The sequence below is a fragment of the Bos grunniens genome, chromosome 28, assembly GCF_055505025.1.
Source record: "Bos grunniens cultivar Pamir isolate PY7600 chromosome 28, Bosgru_T2T1.0, whole genome shotgun sequence".
In the NCBI taxonomy this organism is placed as follows: Eukaryota; Metazoa; Chordata; class Mammalia; order Artiodactyla; family Bovidae; genus Bos; species Bos grunniens.
This window is the reverse complement of record NC_141192.1, coordinates 40,180,195-40,204,021: the sequence shown is the minus strand read 5'-3', so window position 1 is coordinate 40,204,021 and position 23,827 is coordinate 40,180,195. Positions and strand designations below refer to the sequence as shown.

General features: G+C 42.8%; 1 protein-coding gene across 3 annotated transcripts in view; it reads right to left on the bottom strand.

Annotated features, from left to right (window-relative positions):
- PCNX2 (pecanex 2) overlaps positions 1–23,827 on the bottom strand; it is a 311,410-nt gene that overhangs the window by 124,254 nt on the left and 163,329 nt on the right. For 2 of the 3 annotated variants that reach the window (XM_086381075.1, XM_086381076.1), the window contains 2 exons: positions 19,525–19,666; positions 15,107–15,284 (listed from right to left, as the gene is read on the bottom strand). The exons of the other annotated variant lie outside the window; for it this stretch is intronic. In XM_086381075.1, the coding sequence (XP_086237201.1) occupies positions 15,107–15,284; positions 19,525–19,666 (320 nt within the window). The remainder of the gene's footprint in view (positions 1–15,106; positions 15,285–19,524; positions 19,667–23,827) is intronic. 3 annotated transcript variants of the gene reach the window in all.

Here is a 23,827-nt window from a genome sequence, read left to right as displayed (position 1 = left end):
ATTTACACAAAGAAATCATGAATCAGAAATAAACTAAGTGACAATAACTATTTTTTCTTATTTTTAATTGCTCTAAAAGAGAAATTTTGCTCTAAAGCAAAAATAGTTAACAATGTACTATGTGTTTTTAGCATATGTTAAATAAAATATACGACAATGATACAAAGGATACCAGGAGGAAACTGTTCAAATTTCTTACACTACACAAGCAATGTGTATATGCTCCGTCGCTCAGTCATGTCTGACTCTTTGTGACCCCATGGACTGTAGCCCACCAGGTTCCTCTGTCCATGGAACTCTCTAGGCAAGAATATTGGAGCGGGTTGCCATTTCCTTCTCCAGGAAATCTTTCCCACCCAGGGATCAAATCTGCATCTCTTGGGTCTCCTGCAATGGCAGGTAGATTCTTTACCACTAGCATCATCTGGCACAAGCAAAAATATAATATTATTTGAAGGTAGATCCTGGTGAATTTAAGTTTTCTATTATTAATATAATGTGTGTTTTATGTGTTAGTCACTCAGTCATGGCTGACTCTTTATAACCCCATGGACTGTAGCCTGCCAGGCTGCTTTGTCCATGGAATCCTCCAAGCAAGAACTGGAGTGGGTTGCCATTCCCTTCTCAGGGGACCTTCCTGACCCAGGGATCGAACCTGGGTCTCCTGTATTGCAGGCAGATTCTTTACCTTCTGAGCCATCATGGAAGCCCCATTAATGTAATAGTGGTGACTTAAAAAAAGAGACACAAATAATATGCCAATAGAAGAAATAAAATGGATTTTAAAAACATTTCAAAGTTTTTCCTACTACTCTTCCTTTCACTACTTTAATTGCTCCCTTTGGAGACCCCCCATAATATCTGGCTTATAACTTCCTATCACATGGAAAGTATCACAGCATCCTGGTGATAAGACTAAGCTTTGGAGTTAGACCTAGGTTCTCATTCAGGCTCTGCCTCTTACTAGGTGTGTGATCTTGGACAAGGTTTACTCCTCTGAGCCTCAGTTCTCTCATGCGCAAAGTAAACACGGCAGGGACTTCCCTGGTGGTCCAGTGGTTAAGAATCCATCTTGTAATGCAGCAGATGCAGATTCAGTCCCTGGTCAGGAAGCCAGGACCCTGCATGCCTCAGGGCAGCTAAGCCCACGCACCACAACTACCGAGCCTGTGTCCAACGAGAAAGTCCACGGGCCACAATGAAAGGAAAGAGCCTTCAGGACACAACGAAGAACTTGCAGGCTGCACCTAAGACCCAGTGCAGCCAAATAAATAAATAATTTAAAATAATAAATAAATTAATATGCTTTGAAAATAAGTACATACGGTTTTGGTACCTATCTCAGAAAATGATTGTGAAGAGCTGATGAAATAATCCACATTAGGTTTTCAGTTCAGGACCAAACATATAATAAATGCTCAATAAATAAAGGTTATTTTATTTATTTCCTTTATGACATTGCTTCAAAAGTACTTTTTATGTTTTTATTTCCCACGTTTCCCATTGGAGGGTATGCTCACCATCAGTGATACTGTATTGGTTATACTTGTACAATTATCTTCCAACAGGTAAGTAACTAGTGAATGTAAGAGCAGAAAGTGTTTTTCAGAAGCAATGAGCAAAAGAAAGCCTCAGGTGGGTATCGGGTCAATAGAATTTTTCTTGTTACTTCTTGACTCTCATGTACATGCCAGATCTTTGCAATTGCCACTAATTTTCCTGATAAAAGTGATGTTTCCCCTCTTCTTCTCCATAAATATTTTACGATAGTAACCACCTCACTGTCATTGACTGCCTTTCTGCAACTGTGGCAGAAGCAACATGGTTTGGTCGACTCAAAGTACTTTCAAAAGTGGTAGCTAAAGGAAAGAAGTAATGAGAAAGTGTGTGACCTCGAAGATCTTGTCTTAAATATGAATCCATGGTAAAGGACACTATTTGGAATCTTTAGGTTTATGCGTGTGCAAATTCTGCAGAACCAGAGACCTACACCCAATAATGAAGAACAAGTGCCAATTGTTAGCTTTTTGTAAGGAGGGTGTTGCCCTGACTTAGAACCAATTGAGCTCTGTCTTCAGGAAGCACTTTAAGAAGGGCTTCCTCATTGTTGAGCACGAAGGTTTTCAACATTCTTTCAGTGAAGAGAACCTAGACTTGTCACCTCTGCTAAATTCCCTGAAGCCTCTCATGCAGCTTCTGTGTGCCTCAAACACATAGCACATGCCTATTCTCTAAAGATTCATCAGCTACAGCCCTTCGATTCTACAGAGAAAGCTGTAGAATTTTTTTTTTAAACGAGAGCCCATAAATACTTCTTTGACATATTAGCAGGGACACACGTGACTATGTTGATGTTTGAACAACATGACTAACTCCATGTATTTATTACAGTATACTCTGGCATGAGAAAAAAGGAAAAATGAGGGGAAAAGATACAACTCTTGCACACCAGCCTTGAAGTCCTAAATGGGAAGGAAAAACAGACCCTTACTTTGAAGGCTGAGGTGTAGACAATCTGCTAGCTTTCACTCCAGCCCTCTATCCCTTTCCAGGAGATGAATTACAGGAACTTGTATGGTTTGAGTTAAGGGAAACCCATTCCCCTGGTATGGGGGTATTGTCCTGGGGAGTGGAAGACAAGAAAGTTGATGTGTTGGGCTATAAATCTTGACTAAAAGGGTGTTTGGGGCTGTTCAGGCGCTTCCCAGCAGTTATATGACACAGTTAAAAGTGGCATCACAGTGAGGCCACATGCCGTGAGCTGGCCAACTGAACGACATCAGTGTGTCACCAATGGGGTAGATATACAGCGTGAAACAGATTGTGTTCTGCCCTCTCAACTTTGCGAGAAGGGCTCAGCTGATCAGGGAGCACAGAGCAACACACTCACAGCAGAACAGCCAGCTCTGCTGGTCATGCGTGAACTCCCCCACTGTGAATGGGACAGCAGGCAGCAGCGTGGCAGCTAAACAAGATTTATTAGAAGCCAAGAAAATCAAAACACACACCACAGAAAGCCCGAGGAGGGAGTGCTAAGTAACCCGCATGCCCAGCCTAAAAACACCCCTCCTCCATGTGCTGCCCTCCCTTTCTCTGTGAATCACCATCTCTCTAGAACAATAAAACATCACCCAGCCGCCACATCCAAGCTAGGATTTCATATCTCACAAATCAGTTTTTCAATCTTTGTGCTCTCAACTGAATGCAATTAGTATGTACTAAATTACATAATCCTAACCTTGACCTTAACCCCTAACACCTAACCTTGACCCTAACCCTTAACCCTGACCCTAACCGGGACCCTGCATTTTGCTTGATGTTGAAGAAAGCAGGAAACATAAGCACACCCACGGTCCCACCATTTGAGGAGTTTCCAGTCTTCTTGGGAACACGGACACATAAGACTGTGTTCTTTGTTTCTGGACAGAGTGCAGACCCTATGAACTTCTTTCTTGCACCATCCTGGGTGGCCATGACCCGTGAACATGGGTCCCTGAGAGTCTGGAAGGTGTGCTAGGTTCCTGTAATAGTTTGGTGAACCTTCTGCAAACCAGTTTTCACTCTGGGCTTGGCCATTCTGGGGATAGGATCAAGTTCATCATGCCTGGCTCTGTGAGAGAGTGGCTTTGGGTAAGTTTCTGACCCATCCATGCAGAAGAGCACCATGCAACACTCCACAGAGGCTTTTTGTTTTCCCCCTGTGTGCCTGACCCTGTCCTGGAAATTAGTACGTATCAGTAAACAGACAAAGATTTCTGTCCATCTGGTGGAAAAGATGATAACATGAAAAACAAGAGAAAGACAGAATATGTTAGAAGGTGACAAATGGTACAGCAAAAAGTAACACATTGCGGTGTGACTAGATGGGGAGGCTGGGTGTAGCAGGGACAAGTTGCAATATGAAAACTGGGTGGTCTCAGTAGATCTGACTAAGAAGGTCAAATCTGAGCAAAGCCTTGAAAGAGCTGATGGAGTGAGTCTTATCTAGTAGAGAGAAAGCTGTGAGACAATCTTATTGAAAATTCCAGAATTATAAAGAAATCAATCAACTTGATAAATCCATTCTTCAACACAGTGAGGGAAAAATGACCTACAAATCAACTGAAAATGGAAAATGGAGCATCTGTCAACATTACTGAACCAAAACAATAACGTAGAGATGGTCCAGCCCCCACCTTATTTCAGGATATCAGGAACTAGTCCACATGATGACCCTCTGGAGGAAGCGGTGCAGATATCACCAAAAACTCAGATGAGAGACTTCCCTGGCGGTGTCATGGTTAAGACTCTGTGCTCCTAATACTGTGGGCACCGGTTTGATCCCTGATCATGGAACTATGATCCTGCATGTCACACAGCAGGGCCAAAATAAACAAATAAATAAATAGAGATATGCTATTAAAAAAAAAGAAACTCAGGAAAAACAAATAAAATTTTAAAAAAAGTAAAAAAAGAAACTCAGAGGAGGCAGACAGAAGCCACACTAAGGTAATGGAACTAAAGAAAATAACTTCTGCTGTCTATAGCATCCCAGCTGGAGATGCTTAAAGAACTCAATTCTTGTATTAAGTGTCAAGACCTGTATTTTAAACACAGAGATGGTGACATTAAGTAAACATTGTACTCCAGCCCTTCATATCACACATATATGTCATGTTTATTCCTGGCAAGTGGACTAAACCTTTTAAACACAACTAGAATGGCATGTCTAAAGCCATTCACCTTTTCTAAGCTAATTAAGTATTAACAGCCTGAAAGTGGTTGTGACTGTGGAACTTTCTCTTAAATACAGCTCCATGGAATAGCATACTATACCTGTGGTCAGTGGGTATACTTTGTCATTTACAAACAGGCATGGAGGGCCCACTATACCAAGAGCACTTTTCAGTCCTGGCCTTTGACTTCTGTGAAGCCTCTATACTGCTGATCACTCCTTCCTTCTTGAAAGCATTTCCTTTCCTGTTTCTCATTTCACTGTACTTCACCTTGTTTCATGAGTTGCTTCTGTTCCTCCTCCACCTAAGTCTTAAATGCTGACCATCCAGGTTGGAAGCAGAGATGTCTTTTGGAAGGATTCTCTGTGGACACCCTATCCTGTACATCTTATTGACCAAGCAACTCCTATCACAGAGATCTATCTTCTGGAAACACTCATGTGCAGCAGTATGTGAGTTATGAAATTGAATGTACTGGCATCTGATACTTCTTGTCTGCTCTCCCTTTCTTCCGTCTCTGACTCCCAGTCTCTAAAGTTTGGTTAGAACTCTAGGGGCAGACAAGAGCCACGCCTCAGTGACTTGAGGGCTTGCATCCCTCTGGCCGCTGTACCTAGTTCATGTATGAACACAGGACACAAAATGAGTCAATGAGACTCTTCCCAAGACCTAGGCTAAAACTCCAGGAGAGATGCCTTCTCTTCTTTCTGGGATTATTAGCTGGACGAATTCTATAAACAAAGAACCAATCGAAGAATGATGCCAGAAGAGGAGACATAAAAACAGAATTTTGATAGTGTCATTTAAGCCTCTGGATCACACCATCAGGTACACATGTGAGTGTGCTAAGTCACTTCAGTCATGTCCGACTCATTGCAACCCTATGGACTGTAGCCCTCCAGGCTCCTCTGCCCATGGGATTCTCCAGGCAAGAATATTGGAGTGTGATGCCACGCCCTCCTCCAGGGGATCTTCCCAACCCAGGGACGGAACCTTTGTCTCTCATGTCTCCAGAACTGGCAGGCAGGTTCTTTACCACTAGCACCACCTGGGAAGCTCTAGTTATGTGAACCAATAAATCCCCCTTTTTCATTATGCCAGTTACATCTGGATTTCTGAAGTTTGTGAACACAGAAACCCCAACTACCACAGGGAAAAAAGGTGGAAACAAACTAAATCTCTTCAATGGAGGTATGGCTAGTCAAAATATGGTGTGTGCTATGGAATACTATGCAACATAGAAAGAAGAGGCAATGTTATACATACTGTCATGGAAGTTCTCTAAGATGTATTTTTAAGCAAAAAAAGTAAGTGAAATGTGTAAAGAATGACCTTATTAATATTTTAGATTTTGTGTGTGTGTGGTGTGTGTTGGAGCAGGGAATGGGACTCATTCCAGTATTCTTGCCTGGAGAATTCCATGGACAGAGGAGCCTGGTGGGCTACAATACATGCGGTTGCAAAGACTTGGACACGACTGAACAACTAATGGTGTGTGGTGTGTCTGTGTGTGTGAAGGAAAACAGAGTAGAAGGAATTATTCTGAAATGTCTACAACAGTTCTCACTAGAGAGAGGAGGGAGTTAAGAAGTGAGAGATGTGTATAAAGATGGACTATCTGTACTTTTCCATTCGTTTTCTAACTTTATTAAACTGAGCACACATTTATAACTCTGAGGTAAATTAAAATATTTAAACTGGAAGACATCCTGTCCCCAGGTATTTACTTCTGGTCCCCACTGCATCTCATTCCACAATTTAGCACACCTAAAACCAACATTTCCCCCCATATGTCTTCTTCTTCTGGCCCTAATTAATGAGATCACCTAATCACTGGAGTACCAGATGTGAACACTCCCAGACATGGCTCTTCTTCCCACATCCACGCCCCTCAACATCCCCACGGCCACTAGGCGTCATCAGCCCCGCCCTCTAAGCACCTCCCACATCCACGCCCCTCAGCATCCCCACGGCCACTAGGCGTCATCAGCCCCGCCCTCTAAGCACCTCCCGGATTCGTCCCTTCTCGCTGTCCTCATTTCTGCCTCTGCTGCCCAGGCCCTCATTATGAGTGGCCTGGCTTATTACTGTACACATCTACCCAATCGCCAAGACTCCACGCTTCCTTATCTTTCATTGTCTCCCACAAAGAGATGTTCTAAATGCAGTTCTGAGCCTGTGATTCCTCTGCCTGACAATCTTCAGCAGATATATTAATAGGAATAAAGTCCACACTCTGGGGCATGGCACGCTCGGTCCTCTCTGATCTGCCTCATGACGGCACCTCCAGTTTGACCTTCTCACCGTTCTCCTCCCCACATCCCACACGTGGCAAGTATCTGGCAGCTTCCGGAGCGTGCCAAGCCCTCTCTCACTTCAGTGTCTTTGCACAGGCAGTTTCCTCTGCTTTAGCTCACTTTTTCCCACCTTCTTTTCTTTCTTCAAAGGCCAAGGGAAGCATCCCTGTTTCTGATTCTTCTAGAGGGATGGGGTACCATCTTTACGTATACTCTTGAAATGCTCTACCCCAGCCACCTCCCTTGTCATACTTTACTGTAATGATCCCTTTACTCACGTGGCTTCTTTCCAGAGTCCCCAAACAGGGTGGTGACAAAGTATAGGCTCAGAGCAGAATCCTGCTCTGTCATTTAATAGCTGTGAGACTTCAGGGCAATTAACCTGATTTCTGCACCTCTGTTTCCTCATCTGTACAATGAATTGTACCCAGCCACAAAACTGCTGTGGAGATTAAGCAGGCCCATCTACACGGAGTGCTGGAAATAGTGCCTGGCTTATGGAAAGCACCAAATAAGGACTGCTTCATTCATATTATTAACCATCTCTGTGTCTAGTCCAATGTCTGGCATGTAAGAGATGCTCAATAAATGAACAATTACTTTTTAAAACAAAGTATTTTGAAAAAATAGTTCTGTAGAAGCATTCATTCCCCAAGATGTGGCTCCATTTTAAGGTGAGACTTTGTACCAGGATACATAAAATAAAGGAAAATGCCATTTAGAAACCAATTTCAAATAACTTCAGTGCTAATTGCAGTCATCCAGAACATAGCCACTCATTATGGCTCTGGGGCCATCATTCACACAGCTTTATATAAAAACCACCTCACCCATCAATTTTAACATCATAAATGGTAAAAGTGCTATCCCCCATTCTAACAGTCTTTATTTTTTTTTCTTTTGTTTTTGTTTTTTAACTTTACAATATTGTATTGGTTTTGCCATATATCAACAGGTATACACGTGTTCTCCATCCTGAACCCTCCTCCCTCCTCCCTCCCCGTACCATCCTTCTGGGTCGTTCCAGTGCACCAGCCCCAAGCGTCCAGTATCGTGCATCGAACCTGGACTGGCTGAGCCATTAAAAAGAATACACTGGAATCAGTTCTAATGAGGTGGATGAAGCTGGAGCCTATTATACAGGGTGAAGTAAGCCAGAAAGAAAAACACCAATACAGTATACTAACGCATATATATGGAATTTAGAAAGATGGTAACAATAACCCTGTATACGAGACAGCAAAAGAGACACTGATGTATAGAACAGTCTTTTGGACTCTGTGGGAGAGGGAGAGGGTGGGATGATTTGGGAGAATGGCATTGAAATATGTATAATATCATATATGAAACAGTCTTTAGAATTTCATTTGCAACACAATTTGGAAATGTTGGCAGAATGATTCTCTGGCAGGACTATTTTTTCAAGTACTACTTCTCCAACTAAAAATTACTAAAAATTTCAAGACAAGATGATTTCCAAGAACTTGTTCAGCACCAGCGGGAGGGCGTGAAACCTCTGTCACCTTTGTTCCTGTCACAACCAAATGTCCTTACTTGGATCATGCTTTATTGTCCCCCAAAGATCCATGCATATCCAAGATGTTACAAGTTCATTGCGTTCAAACCATGACTGCTGGTGAGACAGTTTGAAACCTGGAACCCTTTGTGGCAACACTTGTACCTGGATGAATGTCTCCTCAAGCAACAGACTACAAAGAAACTACAAGGGACTAACTTGTACACAATATTACACAATAACTGTGTGTGTATACATGCTGAAGCTCCAATACTTTGGCTCCTTGATGTAAAGAGTCAACTTACTGGAAAAGACCCTGATGCTGGGAAAGATTCACGGCAGGAGGAGAAGGCAGTGAGAGACAATGAGATGGTTGAATGGCATGACCAATTCCATGGAAACGAGTTTGTGTAAACTCTGGGAGATAGTAAACGACTGGGAAGTCTGGTGTGCTGCAGTTCATGGGGTCACGAAGAGTCAGACATGACTGAGCGACTGCACAGCAACAGCATGGTCGTGCACACTTAGAGCCAACTGTAGATAACAAGATACACAGAGACCAGAGAGCCAACCGCAACTTCGGAGGAGCCAGCAGCGAAAGCAGGGTACCATGCATGCCCCTGCACATAACCACACCAAAGGCAAGCAAACCACCTGAGCCTCTCCTCCAGCCCAACTCCTGGACACAACCTCACCCTCACCCTAAATAAGGAACTAGCTTCCCTCTCCCCACCTGGGAGAGTGAGCAAGAGAAAGTGTTATCCCTGGTGGCTCAGACAGTAAAGTGTCTGTCTACAATGCGGGAGACCTGGGTTCGATCCCTGGGTTGGGAAGATCCCCTGGAGAAGGAAATGGCAATCCACTCCAGTACTATTGCCTGGAAAATCCCATGGACAGAGGAGCCTGGTAGGTTACAGTCCATGGGGTCGCAAAGAGTCGGACATGGCTGAGCGACTTCACTTTCACTTTCACCATCCCTTGCTGCAACAGGGGCCCTAATAAAGCCTTGCCTGCCCTCTGATCAATTCCTATTGATTAAGGAGGCCAAGAAGCCTGGTCGGTAACAATGGGGCAGAAAAGAGAGAGGAAAGGGATTGAGAGGCTAAGGGAGAGGGGACAGAAGGGCCTGACTCTTCAAAGGGGTTAAATTGAAAGAGGTGTGTGGTTGGAGCATCAAACATCATAGGATGGAATATGTGGGGACCTTTCTTTCTCTCTGCTGCTCACCTCCCCTATCCGAGAGCCCCATCCTCAAGGAATGTTTAATCCTCTCCGTCAAAGCATACATGTGTTTGCTCAGTTGCTTAGTCATGTCCAACTCTTTGCAACCTCATGGACTGTAGCCTGCCAGGCTCCTCTGTCCATGGGACTCTCCAGGCAAGAATACTGGAGAGGGTTGCCACTTCCTCCTCCAAGGGATCTACCCAATCCAGGGATCAAATCTGAGTCCTCTGCATCTCCTACACTGGTAGGTATATTCTTTACCACTGGGCCACCTGGGAAGATGACTGTTTCAATGCAACTAAATCCCTTCTGTTGAACTTTGGCCCAGATCTCATGATGTCCCACTTTTCAGTAGATCTGGTGGACAGAGAAGACCAGGCAACATTTATCTTGCAGACCTCAGGGAGGATTTGGGGACTGGAGGAGGGAGAGAGTAACACACAGGCAGGCCCTCTGGAAGCCATCTATTTCACCCTCTGGATCCCAGAGCTTTGATCTCGCTCCACAGATCATCTCTCTGTAATCACATCACATCTTTCTTTCCATAAAGCCTGAAAGATTAGGGACAACTGACTTATGATAATAATAACAAGTCCAATATTCATGCAGCTCCTTTTTTTCCAAGGGAACTGGAGGCCCTTCCAAGGTCTCCACATTCATCTTGCAGCCCTTCTGCAAGGTGGGCTGCCAGGCTAACAGCACTTTTGCTATTTAGCAGTACAGGAACTGGGCTAGGGAAAGAGCTTAGAGATTTTGCGATGGTAAATGAGAGGATGTGTTGTAAGTCAGACTCTGATGAGTCTACTGAACAAACAAAATTTCATATTGTGCAATGAATCCCCCTAAAGAGCAGTATTCCCTGCAAAAACAATATTGGAGGTTTCTAGAAAGACTCTAGGAAATATATGAATAGACACAATTTTTTTTACAGATATCTTAAAATGTGGAGAAAGAACAGGAAGTAGCAGTTGAGGTTGGCAGGCAGGATCTTTACAGGAAACATTAACTCTGACCTTCCTCATCGCCACTGATTTCTGTCACCAATTTCTACTGGTCTGTCTTTCCAAGGAGACCTTAAAGACCTTTCTTTAACTATGTTTTTTGCCGGGGAATAAGATCTCATTTCTCATTCCAGAAAATATGCTGCTCTATCAAGATAGAGTGAGCAGGCATCAGATGGAGCTAGGGATGTTTCAGAACTAACTTGCTTCTTCAGGATGCTGATTCTTCCAGCTTTTGTCTCACTTGCTTTTTTTTCTTTTAGACTCTGCTATTATGTCTAGCCTAAGAGCAGACTATTCAAATTACACTGGCTAAGGCTCCCTCATAGTGACAGGAATGCTGTCACTATGGTTCTCTCTGAAATTATTAGCACTTTCACTGGTGCTTCAGAAAGATGACAGCAAGTGGAACCCAAATGCCTGCAGCACTGAGTTTCTTTACTTTTTTAAACTTTTGATTATATATTAGGGTAGAGCAAATTAACAATGTTGTGACAGTTTCAGATGGACAGCAAGGGGACTCAGTCATACATGTACATGTATCCATTCTGTCCCCAACTTCCCTCACATCCAGACTGCCACATAACATTGAGGAGAGCTCCTTGTGCTATATAGTAGGTTCTTGTTCATTATCCATTTTAAATATAGCAGTGTATACATGTTAATCCCGTAGGAAGCATCACTACGAACAAAGCTAGTGGGAGTGATGGAATTCCAGTTGAGTTATTTCAAATCCTAAAAGATGATGCTGTGAAAGTGCTGCACTCAATATGCCAGCAAATTTGGAAAACTCAGCAGTGGCCACAGGACTGGAAAAGGTCAGTTTTCATTCCAATCCCAAAGAAGGGCAATGCTAAAGAATGCTCAAACTACCACACAATTGCACTCATCTCACACGCTAGTAAAGTAATGCTCAAAATTCTCCAAGCCAGGCTTCAACAGTACATGAACCATGAACTTCCAGATGTTCAAGCTGGATTTAGAAAAGCCAGAGGAACCGGAGATCAAATTGCCAACATCCACTGGATCATCAAAAAAGCAAGCGAGTTCCAAAAAAACATTTACTTCTGCTTTATTGACTATTCCAAGGCCTTTGACTGTGTAGATCACAATAAACTGTGGAAAATTCTTAAAGAGATGGGAATACCAGACCACCTGACCTGCCTCCTGAGAAATCTGTATGCAGGTCAAAAAGCAACAGTTAGAACTGGACATGGAACAACAGACTGGGTCCAAATAGGAAAAGGAGTATGTCAAAGCTGTATATTGTCACCCTGCTTATTTAACTTATATGCAGAGTACATCATGAGAAATGTCAGGCTGGATGAAGCACAAGCTGGAATCAAGATTGCTGGGAGAAATATCAATAACCTCAGATATGCAGAAAGTGAAGAAGAACTAAAGAGCCTCTTGATGAAAGTGAAAGAGGAGAGTGAAAAAGTTGGCTTAAAACTCAACATTCAGAAAACGAAGATCATGGCATCCGGTCCCATCACTTCATGGGAAATAGATGGGGAAACAGTGTAAACAGTGACAGACTCTTTTCCTGGGCTCCCAAACCACTGCAGATGGTAACTGCACCCATGAAATTAAAAGACGCTTGCTCCTTGGAAGAAAAGTTATGACCAACCTAGACAGCATATTAAAAAGCAGAGACATTACTTTGCCAAAAAAGATCTATCCAGTCAAAGCTATGGTTTTTCCAGTGGTCATGTATGGATGTGAGTTGGACTATAAAGAAAGCCAAGCAGCAAAGAATTGATGCTTTTGAACTGTGGTGCTGGAGAAGACTCTTGAGAGTCTCTTGGACTGCAAAGAGATCCAACCAGTCATCCTAAAGAAATCAGTCCTGAATATTCATTGGAAGGACTGATACTGAAGTTGAAACTCCAATACTTTGGCCACCTGATGGGAAGAGCCAACTCATTAAAATGACTTTGATGCTGGGAAAGATTGAAGGCAGGAGGGGAAGGGGACGACAGAGGATGAGATGGTTGGAGGGCGAGTTTGAGTAAGCTCTAGGAGTTGGTGATGGACAGGGAAGCCTGGCATGCTGCAGTTCATGGGGTCACAAAGAGTCAGATATGACTGAGCGACTGAACTGAACTGAACTAAACATGTCAATCCCAAACTGCCTATCTCTTTTCTCCTTCTTTTCCTGCTGGCAATCACACGTATGTTAAGTCTATTAGTCTGTTTCTGCTTTGTAAGTAAAGAACTATTAATTTGTTAATAGTTTCAGACTGTGTACCATCAGGCTTCACCCTCCTCATTATCATATGCACAGGCTGGCACTAAGTGCCCACCTGGACAGGAAGAAGAACAACAGATCTGCATAAATCCTTCCTCTACTGCCAGCAAGCCCTCTTGATCTGGACATCTGCCCCTAGCAGGCATCTTAGCAGTAACCATCTCTCAACTGACCAGCAGGCTGATCAGTGGGGAGGCTGCCATCCCCCCAGCAAATGAAAATCCCTGTTCTTATTGCAGATGTGGAATCACTTAAGAAGACTATTACAGGAGGTGCTCACCCTTCTCTGCTAAGTTCTTGTTCACCTGGCACCTGGCACTAATACAGGTGGCTATTGAAACAAACGGTTCAGTACAGAAAAGCAGCAGCACTCCTTCATGTCCTAAGCAGGGTATAACTTTTTTTTTCTACTTAAAATGGCTTTAAAAGTCCTACCTCATATTTGGAAAGCAGATGCTATTTAAACCTTTCTCTTCTCAGAGAAGGAAATGGCAATCCACTCCAGTATTCTTGCCTGGAAAAGTCCATGGGCAGAGGAGCCTGGTGGGCTGCAGTCCATGGGGTTACATGTCTGAGCACGTGTGAGTGAGAAGGGTGAAGGGAGATGGGTCAGTAGCAATAAACTGGTAGAACTCAAACAAACGAAACCTTCTCTTCTACTTAACATTAATCAATCCTCTCACCTTGTGAGACTGGCATCATTATTTATAATTTTCAAAGAAACTAGGGTTCAGGCAAGAATATAAATATTACCAAGTCAAGATATAAATAATGCCAGAGTTAGGAATTTAAACCATTGCAACCCATTTTGCATCTGATAATAAGCTCTTACTTCTATGAATAGTAAAATTATTTACAACTTCATCAATGCTTTTAAGATCAAAAGGAGACAATTTTACATTTATTATGTGAGATCATGGACATTTAGACATAATGAAGAAAAACAGATTACAGAAGCCTGTGACTTGAATCATCAGAAAAATGTTATAAATTTACCAAGACTAAACAGAACCCAGACAAATGGAAAACAAACCTTTGTGGGTTAAAGACCAAAGCCGAAACTTGGGAATAAAATGTGGAAACTAGGGTGGGCTGCCAAAGTGATATAATTGGAATATTTGAATTTTTGTCACTTAGAACAAGAGGAAGCCAGGTGAAGGAAAGGACAGGTAATAGCGAAATTAATAGAACTAACTCAATAGAGGTTAAAAATGAAATTCAGGAAAAGAACCTTAGAATTTAAAAATGATTAACCAAAAGGGGGAACAGGACAATATCAGGGCAGAAAACCATGCCTGCTATATTAAATGGAGCATGTGAGGAAAGAGTTTTCCAAATTATTTTCCTAACTTCTGCTTACATCCCAGCTTTGTTACATTACTCAGAGCACATACACTCAGACCAGTATTCCAAGGAGCTCACCTTCCTCTGTTAAATGTTAGGTACTATTCCCATATATTGGAGAAGGAAATGGCAACCCACTCCAGTGTTCTTGCCTGGAGAATCCGAGGGACGGGGGAGCCTGGTGGGCTGCCGTCTATGGGGTCACACAGAGTCGGACACGACTGAAGCGACTTAGCAGCAGCAGCATTCCCATATATTTGCCTGAACTGTGATTAGGGTTTCCCACTGCCCATGGGTGAACTTACACCAGATGAAATCTTGACCTGAGACAAGCTAAGGGAAAGAAAGCACTCCAAGAGTCCCAGCTCTCTGGTTCCATGTCTCAAACTTTACCTCCAGAGGCAAAATGGTAAGTTTTTTTTTAAAAAAGAAAATTAGTCTGGTTGCTAGTTTTTAATTCTAAGCATTTTGAGATCTAGGAAGTTCCACAAAGAGATTGTTAACAGAGACAAAGATCACAGAATTTCAAGCAACACAAATGGCTAATTCATGCTAATTAGTGATTTTTGGCAAATAACATGACAGACATCCATTTCATGGGGAATGCTCCTCAAATGACAGCGGGAGTGTGACATGCATATGTAACTCAATTTAATTTAATGCTATAATTGTTTTAAAGACAATGTTTCGACCTCTTAAAGCATTTGGTGAGAGATGCACCTTTTCTATTTTGAAATGAAGAAAAGAGCTTAACTTGCCTTGCTGAATAAAATGGACACCATGAAGAAATCCAGTAAGAAACTCTCTGAAATATCTTTGTAGTCGAAATGGAAAAAGATCACTGTGAACCCCAAGTGAGTAAACTGATGGACTGGGTTACAGAAAGAGGTCCGCAGCAGCTTCATGCCTGCAATGACCATCAGAAAAATGTCCCAGCTGTTGAAAAGGAAAGAAAGGAGATGATCAGTGGCGGTCCATACGCTGCTGGGTGAGTTACAACGGCTCACGTGTCTTGAGTGCTTACTGTGAGTTATGCACATTACAAAAAGCCAAGACGGTAGGTTATTATCTTCATTTTACAGAGGAGTAAACTGAGTCTCAGAGTTTCAGTCACTCATCTCATGGGGTGAGACTAGGATTGAAACTGGATCCCAAGGGACTCGCCAACACAGACTCTGCCACTAGAGGCAGCTTCCCCACTGCGCTCAGAACTTTGCAATCAAGGGCACAGAGCTTCTTGAGAGCTTATCTGAAGGAGCTACTGCATTGTCAAGTTCCATGGGAAGCTTGGTGGCAAGTGAGAAAGCAGAGCAGGTTGTCCTTGTTAGCATCTGCTCAGTGTGAGCCTTTAAAAAAATTACAAAATCTCACTGAATCAATGCCATAACAGTGAGAAGTGTTAGTCACTGGGTCGTGTCCAACTCTTTGCGATGCCATGGACTGTAGCCCGCCAGGCTCCTCTGTCCACAGAATTCTCCAGGCAAGAATACTAGAGTGGGTTGCCATTCTTTTCTCCAGGGGATCTTCCTGATCCAGGGATCGAACCCAGGCCTCCTGCATTGCAGGCAGATTCTTTAACGTCTGAGTAACAGTAGCTAATATTAAATTCTGATTTAAGGAAAAATCCCACTGTCTCAATAAAGCTGTATTTACTTTACATATTCATTGCCAATGTTTTCCACCATATTTGTTGTCTTTGTAAACGTAAGCTTTCTGATCTTGTTTTCCCCACTGAAAATTACATCAACAACATGACACAGGCCCCCACGACCTAGACCTTTTGAGTTAAGAAGCAGGACAGAGGCAGACCCACAAAGAAATAGCAGGACTTTGCTGTGAGGACCAAACTCCTGAATTTGCCTGTCTAACCATTTTGGGGGCAGGTGCTGTGTGCACAATTCTAACAGACAACAAGGTCAACAATCTACCCATCTTGAGACGGGAAGGTAACTGATCAGTGCTCAGAACAGCCAGAAAGAGCACACCACTACCTCCTTGAGGGGTCTGTCCTTTTGAAAGAAAGTCTTGCACATTTTAACCAGATTCCCCTCCAGTTTGAACATCCTATTTGGGAACTCAAAAGAAAAAGAAGTGGAAGTATGTTCCAGAGAACAGTTGCACTTAAAAGTTAGGTTTCCTTTTTAAAAAAAATTTTATTAACATATAGCTGATTTACAATGTGGTGATAATTTCTGCTGTACAGCAGTGACTCAGTTATACCCTTATCAGCATTAATACGTCAGGATCCAGGCATTAAAAGCATGTCTCCTAAGTCTTGGCATCTATCAAGTACAAAGTTGTCATTTTTGTCATCAAAAAGATCTAATGGTAGTATTTTCATTGGCCTTTGGCCTCAGTCTAGTAATTTATATGCTTTCAGTCCTAGTGTTGCAATCGATTCTACCCTGTCCCTGAGTGAGGTCTGGTCAAAGCACGTGTGGGCTTAGATTTGGCTTCTGAGAAAAACTAGTCCTGATTACATGCAGATGTGGGGAGAGTGAGAAGGTGTTTAGCAACCTCTATTCCTTCAGTGAGGCTGAGCACTGCTCCATAACCCCTTTCTTTTCCAGTAGAAACTAATGACCATGATGAACTTACAGTATGAAAACAGGACTTGAGGCCCGTCTGCCATTGACAACAGCCCAGGATATCAGAATCCCAATGGCACAGCCAAAGTTCTTGGGGAGAGGGGACCCAAAGATACGGTGTCCCAAGGCTAGGGATATTCTGGTTTTCAAAGGAGATGAGTGGGTTTTCTCGGTTATTCAGGCAAAAATCTGGATGAGGGTTAATGCTAAACTGTGTTTTCCATGACCATGACTAAAGTGGACAGTGCCCATTTTATATTTATTAATGACGACTGGTAAAGACTAAGAGAGAGCTTAAGGAGTGATGCTTAGGGCTTTTCTAACATTGCAACTGTAATGGTTACAGCCAATGGTTCACAGATGGTTGTAGGCTTAGCTAAAGATTTTATAAAGGCTTAAGTAGCAATCAGTGAACAATGGCCTGGAACAAAGGCAAAGCATCCCTTTAAATCACACTGGCAGATGCCTAACAAGACCCCATGAAGCACCCACTCATTTACCAGCCCACTCAATTGTCCATCCATCCATCCATCCTCCTACCATTTCCTGTTATTACAAGTTGACTAAGAAATGGTGCCTGCCATTGAGGAGTTCACTATCTGGTACTGTGGTTCTCAATGAGGGTAGGGTGTGGGCTGGGCTTACCCAGGTCTCTAGGTCTCTAGGAGATACTGACACATGGCCTCCTGCTGTCCAGTTTGAGAACAGGTGGTGTAGTGGGGTACTTGAAATCTTGAGAGAGGTTTTTTAAGTCTTCAGATGGATGCCTCGAGAATATAAAGGAGTCATCACTTTGGGCTCTGAGAAAAAGAATTCTGTTCGTATCGTCTGGGAGTTAAGAGTATTTGCAGGTACATAGGAAAGATGCCACTTCTAACTTTAGTGTCTTGAAAAAAATAGAGATTAATATTACTTAAAATTGGACTCTCAACGAATTGGGTTTATTCGACTCTTTGTAATTCCTAACCTTTATATCCATCCTTCACCAACAGCCAGAGCTGCTTGGCCTCAACTGGCAGGTTTGACGCTCAAGGTCCTAATCCTGAGGTGGGGAAGTGAGAACGTTAAATGCTTTGCTGATTTATTGCAGGGCAACACTGGTACTTGGGTGGCTGCTTTGGTTCTGACTGTGAATCCTTGTTCTGGAAACTGAGGATCTACCTTGTCCCAGAATGTCTTCATGGGGTCAGCCAAAATGGACCCACACTGGAAACAGCTGCCACTAGAAACTCACTGGATGTTCTAGATGTAGGGCTATCTCACGCATGGGGCCCCACCCAAACTGTAAAGAGGTCTGCAGTCATGCCAGCTGCCTTCTCTGTCTAGTAAGACTAAACCTTCATCACTGGATCCAACGTCTAGGAGTTTAAATACCAAACGGTATGGACTTCTTGGGCTTCCCAGGCGGCACTAGTGGTAAAGAACCCACCTGCCAAGTCAGGAGACATAAGAGACATGGGTTTTATCCCTGAGTCAGGAAGACCCCCTGGAGGAGGGTATGACAACCCACTCCAGTATTCTTGCCTGGAGAATCCCATGGACAGTGGAGCCTGGAGGGCTACAATCTATAGGATTGCAAAGAGTCAACATGATTGAAGTGACTTAGCACACACACATGGACTTCTTGCCCTGGCCTGATCGAACCAGGTCTGGTATAGAAGGAAAGCAGAGTCTAATAAAGACAGGAAGGTTATAAGGTCATTTCATTTAGCATCTGCTTTGAGTGACCACGAATCTATTCAAGGTCCAACCAAGAAATAACATGACTTTTATCTGAGTTTGCTTAATCTTTGACAAATACTGATTAATTTGTTCTCACCCCACACCCCTAAAGGAAGAGTACGCCTGCTTGAAATTACACATAATGGTTGACATGGTCATGTGATGTTTAAGCAACATGACTCAGAAGCAAATCTGAGAAGGAATCTCTTTTACATCCTCCTCCTCTATTGACTCATTGGCAGAAATGTCAACCTTTTGTAGGAAAAACACATCCATAAATTATCAAGTAGACTTTCATTTGTAAATTCAGAGTTCATTTTAAAATAAAACATTTTGCAAAAACATGAGCATCTTGATGACATGAAGTCTCTTTGTGGTCCATTTTTTCTTTTAATTACAAGGCTTCTCCTGATAAATCTCTGTCACTGCAGAGAGAGCAGTGACAGTGATTAATTTCCCCCTCCCTCAAGCACAAAATGATACAGTCTTTGCTAAATGAAATGACATGAGGCAATTCATAGAGTTGTAGGCATGATCGTCAGAACTCCAGGAACCCCGGGATCACACTGTGCTGCCATCATCTCATTAAGGCTTCTGACTAATGTTCCACAGGATGATTTTCAAATCTATTGACAATTTATTTCCAAGATCACTTCAAGCAGATCTAACTCTGTTTGCACCCCAGTCTTTCTACAATAACCATCTAGCCACAGCAAGTTTGAGTAAAAGGCCACCATGGCTTACTGTTACTTGGCCCATCATTAGTAGACAGAATTGGCTCTTGCTGCAGCCTGTTCAGAGAAAATGCACTAGATTTTGAAAACGTGTTGATTCAAATCATAGTGTGAAAAAACTTCTCCACTTACTGGGTACCAAGTCGCCGGTAATTGCTTATTGAAAATGCATCCGTTGTGAGGGCATTCAAAATAATTGCTGGGTACAAGATGTATTTTTCAAAACATTGAAGCCAAACATAGAGTCTTTCAAACCACATTAAATGGGCAACATCTGAAAGAAACACAAAACCACTGAGAACAGCCACCGATCAAATTATTTTTCTTAAGTACATGTGATAATAAGTGATACTCCCCTTCCTTTCATTCAAAAGCTGCAGAACTCTAGATACATGATAGACCAATTTTCTTTCTAAGCAGGCACTTTTTTTTGTTTCTACATCGTTTGTAAATAATAATATACGGTATAGGCCAGTTTCCTAATTTTTCAAGTCAATTGATTTTTTCAAATTAGTTATTACTGGGACCAATGAAATCAGCTGTCATATCACATCAAGGCATCTCAGAGTGAGTGAGGTTAGAAAGTGAAGGATAGAGACTTGGGGAATGATCTCATGGACCTGTCTCCTCTTAAGCTTGGAGTTGGTTCTGAGTCTGGGGCTCATTTCTGGGCTCTCTCTTTTTTCATCTATAAACCCACAAGCAAATCCCTGGCCATCTATATATGTACCAGAAAGCTGATCCCTAATCTCCTGTGACTATGAATGTATTACATTTCTGTGAGCCTTCACAATGAAGGAAGTATCACGGAAGTAAGGTTCATTTTCACAAGGGCTAAAGTTTTAAGTTACACCAATCTGGGTTTACAAATAACTGTGAAAAGGAGAGAAGCGAAAAGCAAAGGAGAAAAGAAAAGATATACTCATTTGAATGCAGAATTCCAACTAATAGCAAGGAGAGATAAGAAAGCTTTCCTCAGCAATCAATGCAAAGAAATAGAAGAAAACAACAGAATGGGAAAGACCAGAGATCTCTTCAAGAAAATTAGAGATACCAAGGGAACATTTCATGCAAAGATGGGCTCAATAAAGGACAGAAATGCTAAGGACCCAACAGAAGCAGAAGATATTAAGAAGAGGTGGCAAGAATACACAGAAGAACTATATAAAAAAGATCTTCACTACCCAGATAATCACGATGGTGTGATCACTGACCTAGAGCCAGACATCCTGGAATGTGAAGTCAAGTGGGCCTTAGGAAGCTAGTGGAAGTGATGGAATTCCAGTTGAGCTATTTCAAATCCTGAAAGATGATGCTGTGAAAGTGCTGCACTCAATATGCCAGCAAATTTGGAAAACTCAGCAGTGGCCACGTGACTGAAAAAGGCCAGTTTTCATTCCAATCCCAAAGACAGGTAATGCCAAAGAATGCTCAAACTACCGCACAATTGCACTCATCTCAGATGCTAGCAAAGTAATGCTTAAAATTCTCCAAGCCAGGCTTCAGCAATATGTGAACCATGAACTTCCAGATGTTCAAGCTGGTTTTAGAAAAGGCAGAGGAACCAGAGATCAAATTGCCAACATCCACTGGATCATGGAAAAAGCAAGAGAATTCCAGAAAAACATCTATTTCTGCTTTATCGACTATGCCAAAGCCTTTGACTGTGTGGATCACAATAAACTGTGGAAAATTCTGAAAGAGATGGGAATACCAGACCACCTAATCTGCCTCTTGAGAAACCTGTATGCAGGTCAGGCAGCAACAGTTAGAACTGGACATGGAACAACAGACTGGTTCCAAATATGAAAAGGAGTATGTCAAGGCTGTATATTGTCACCCTGATTATTTAACTTATATGCAGAGTACATCATGAGAAACGCTGGGCTGGAAGAAGCACAAGCTGGAATCAAGATTGCTGGGAGAAATATCAATAACCTCAGATATGCAGATGACACCACCCTTATGGCAGAAAGTGAAGAAGAACTAAAGAGCCTGTTGATGAAAGTGAAAGAGGAGAGTGAAAAAGTTGGCTTAAAGCTCAACATTCAGAAAACTAAGATCATGGCATCTGGTCCCATCACTTCATGGGAAATAGATGGGGAAACAGTGGAAACAGTGGCTGACTCTATTTTTTGGGGCTCCAAAATCACTGCAGATGGTGATTGCAGCATGAAATTAAAAGACACTTACTCCTTGGAAGGAAAGTTATGACCAACCTAGATAGCATGTTCAAAAGCAGAGACATTACTTTGCCAACAAATGTCCATCTAGTCAAAGCTATGGTTTTTCCAGTGGTCATGTACAGACGTGAGAGTTGGACTACAAAGAAAGCTGAGCGCAGAAGAATTGATGCTTTTGAACTGTGGTGTTGGAGAAGACTTGTGAGTCCCTTAGACTTCAAGGAGATCCAACCAGTCCATATTGAAGGAGATCAGTCCTGGGTGTTCATTAGAAGGACTGATGTTGAAGTTGAAACTCCAATACTTTGGCCACCTGATGTGAAGAGTTGACTCACTGGAAAAGACCCTGGTTCTGGGAAAGACTGAGGGCAGGAGGAGAAGGGGACAACAGAGGATGAGATGGTTGGATGGTATCATCGACTTGATGGACATGGGTTTGGGTGGACTCCAGGAGTTGGTGATGGACAGGGAGGCCTGGCGTGCTGCGGTTCATGGGGTTGCAGAGTCGGATATGACTGAGCGACTGAACGGAACTGAACTGAATTTGGATTTGCATTCAGACTCTACCAACCACTAGTATGTGGTCACGAACAGTTGCCTTCATCTTTCTAAGCCTCAGTTTTGTATGTTCTGTTCATCCTTCCTACTACTCACAGTGAAGAAGTCAGCTCTCCTGCCCATGATGGGGTAAATGCAGTACCTCTTACCCATCTCTTCCCACTTCTCTCTATGGGGAAAAGTGGATGGTCCAATTGGTCAGAGCACAAACCTCCTTGGGTCATAGTATTGGGGATAGGGAAACACTGCACCCCTGCCCTCCTCGGCTTTCCTTTTCCATGGGGAGTGCACAGTAGGTTTAGATCCTCAGGTGGGCCCACCTCACCACCCCACCCCACAGATCTCTGTCTGCTGGTAACTGGGAGGCTGAGGTAGACCCCAGCCCACCATTAGAGCTGGGCAAATGGGCCAGACATGGCAGGACGCAAAGCCTATATCTGTCAAGAGGGAAGGGGACCCCATCAAACTTCTGGAATCATATCCACCTTCAACAATTTATAAGTTAAAAAACTTATACCCCAATAGTTTATAATGAAAAACCAACAGAGCCTGGTAGGTTTTATGCTGTTTGGATGACACAAGGATCAATTCATCAAAGAGAAACAGCAGACACATACTGTACAGAGTGACACAGCAGGGACATAAAGTGAGCCATTCCCTCCATAAGAAACCAAGGTTTCTTATCCAGGACTAGAGACAAATTAGCATTCCCAACCGACTTCACTGGGACTTTATGTGATGGGCACAGAAAGCAACACACACACACACACGTGCATACAATCGGGAAGGGTCCTATGTTCTTGCCTGGAGAATCCCAGGGATGGGGCAGCCTGGTGGGCTGCTGTCCATGGGGTCGCACAGAGTCAGACACGACTGAAGCAATTTAGCAGCAGCAGCAGCATTCTACTTCTTCCTTTTATGTGGTTTAAATTCTATATAAGAATATATACATTTATAACTCAAAAACACAAAGGCTATCTTCACGTGACTGAGGTTATGAGAAGAGGTTTGGCATTCAGAAATCTTGCTTGAAAATAATTAATTTGAATGACATGGGCATGGTGAGAATTGACAGAGTAAACACTTTATCACACGGGAACCAGCAAGAATAAAACACCCCAGTGGCCAGCTTAACAAGCAGAAGAGAGATACAGTGAGAAATTATCAAATTAGGGGCAAATTTTAGTTATAAATGAAACAGGGAGGAAGTGTTAAAGGAAAAATAGTTCAAAAATAAGGATATTGGGAAAGAATTCAACTTTGAATATTCTTAATGGTCAGTGAGTGATGTTTTCTGGTCAGGGTTTGGAAATGGGTTAATTATTAAGTCATGAAGTTTATGATATATAATTGGCTTCCCTAGTAGCTAAAGACCGGAGAAGGCAATGGCACCCTACTCCAGTACTCTTGCCTGGAAAATCCCATGGATGGAGGAGCCTGGTAGGCTGCAGTCCACGGGGTCACTAGGAGTCGGATACGACTGAGCAGCTTCACTTTATTTTTTCACTTTCCTGCATTGGAGAAGGCAATGGCACCCCACTCCAGTACTCTTGCCTGGAAAATCCCATGGATGGAGGAGCCTGGTAGGCTGCAGTCCATGGGGTCGCTAGGAGTCGGATAAAACTGAGCAGCTTCACTTTATTTTTTCGCTTTCCTGCATTGGAGAAGGAAATGGCAACCCACTCCAGTGTTCT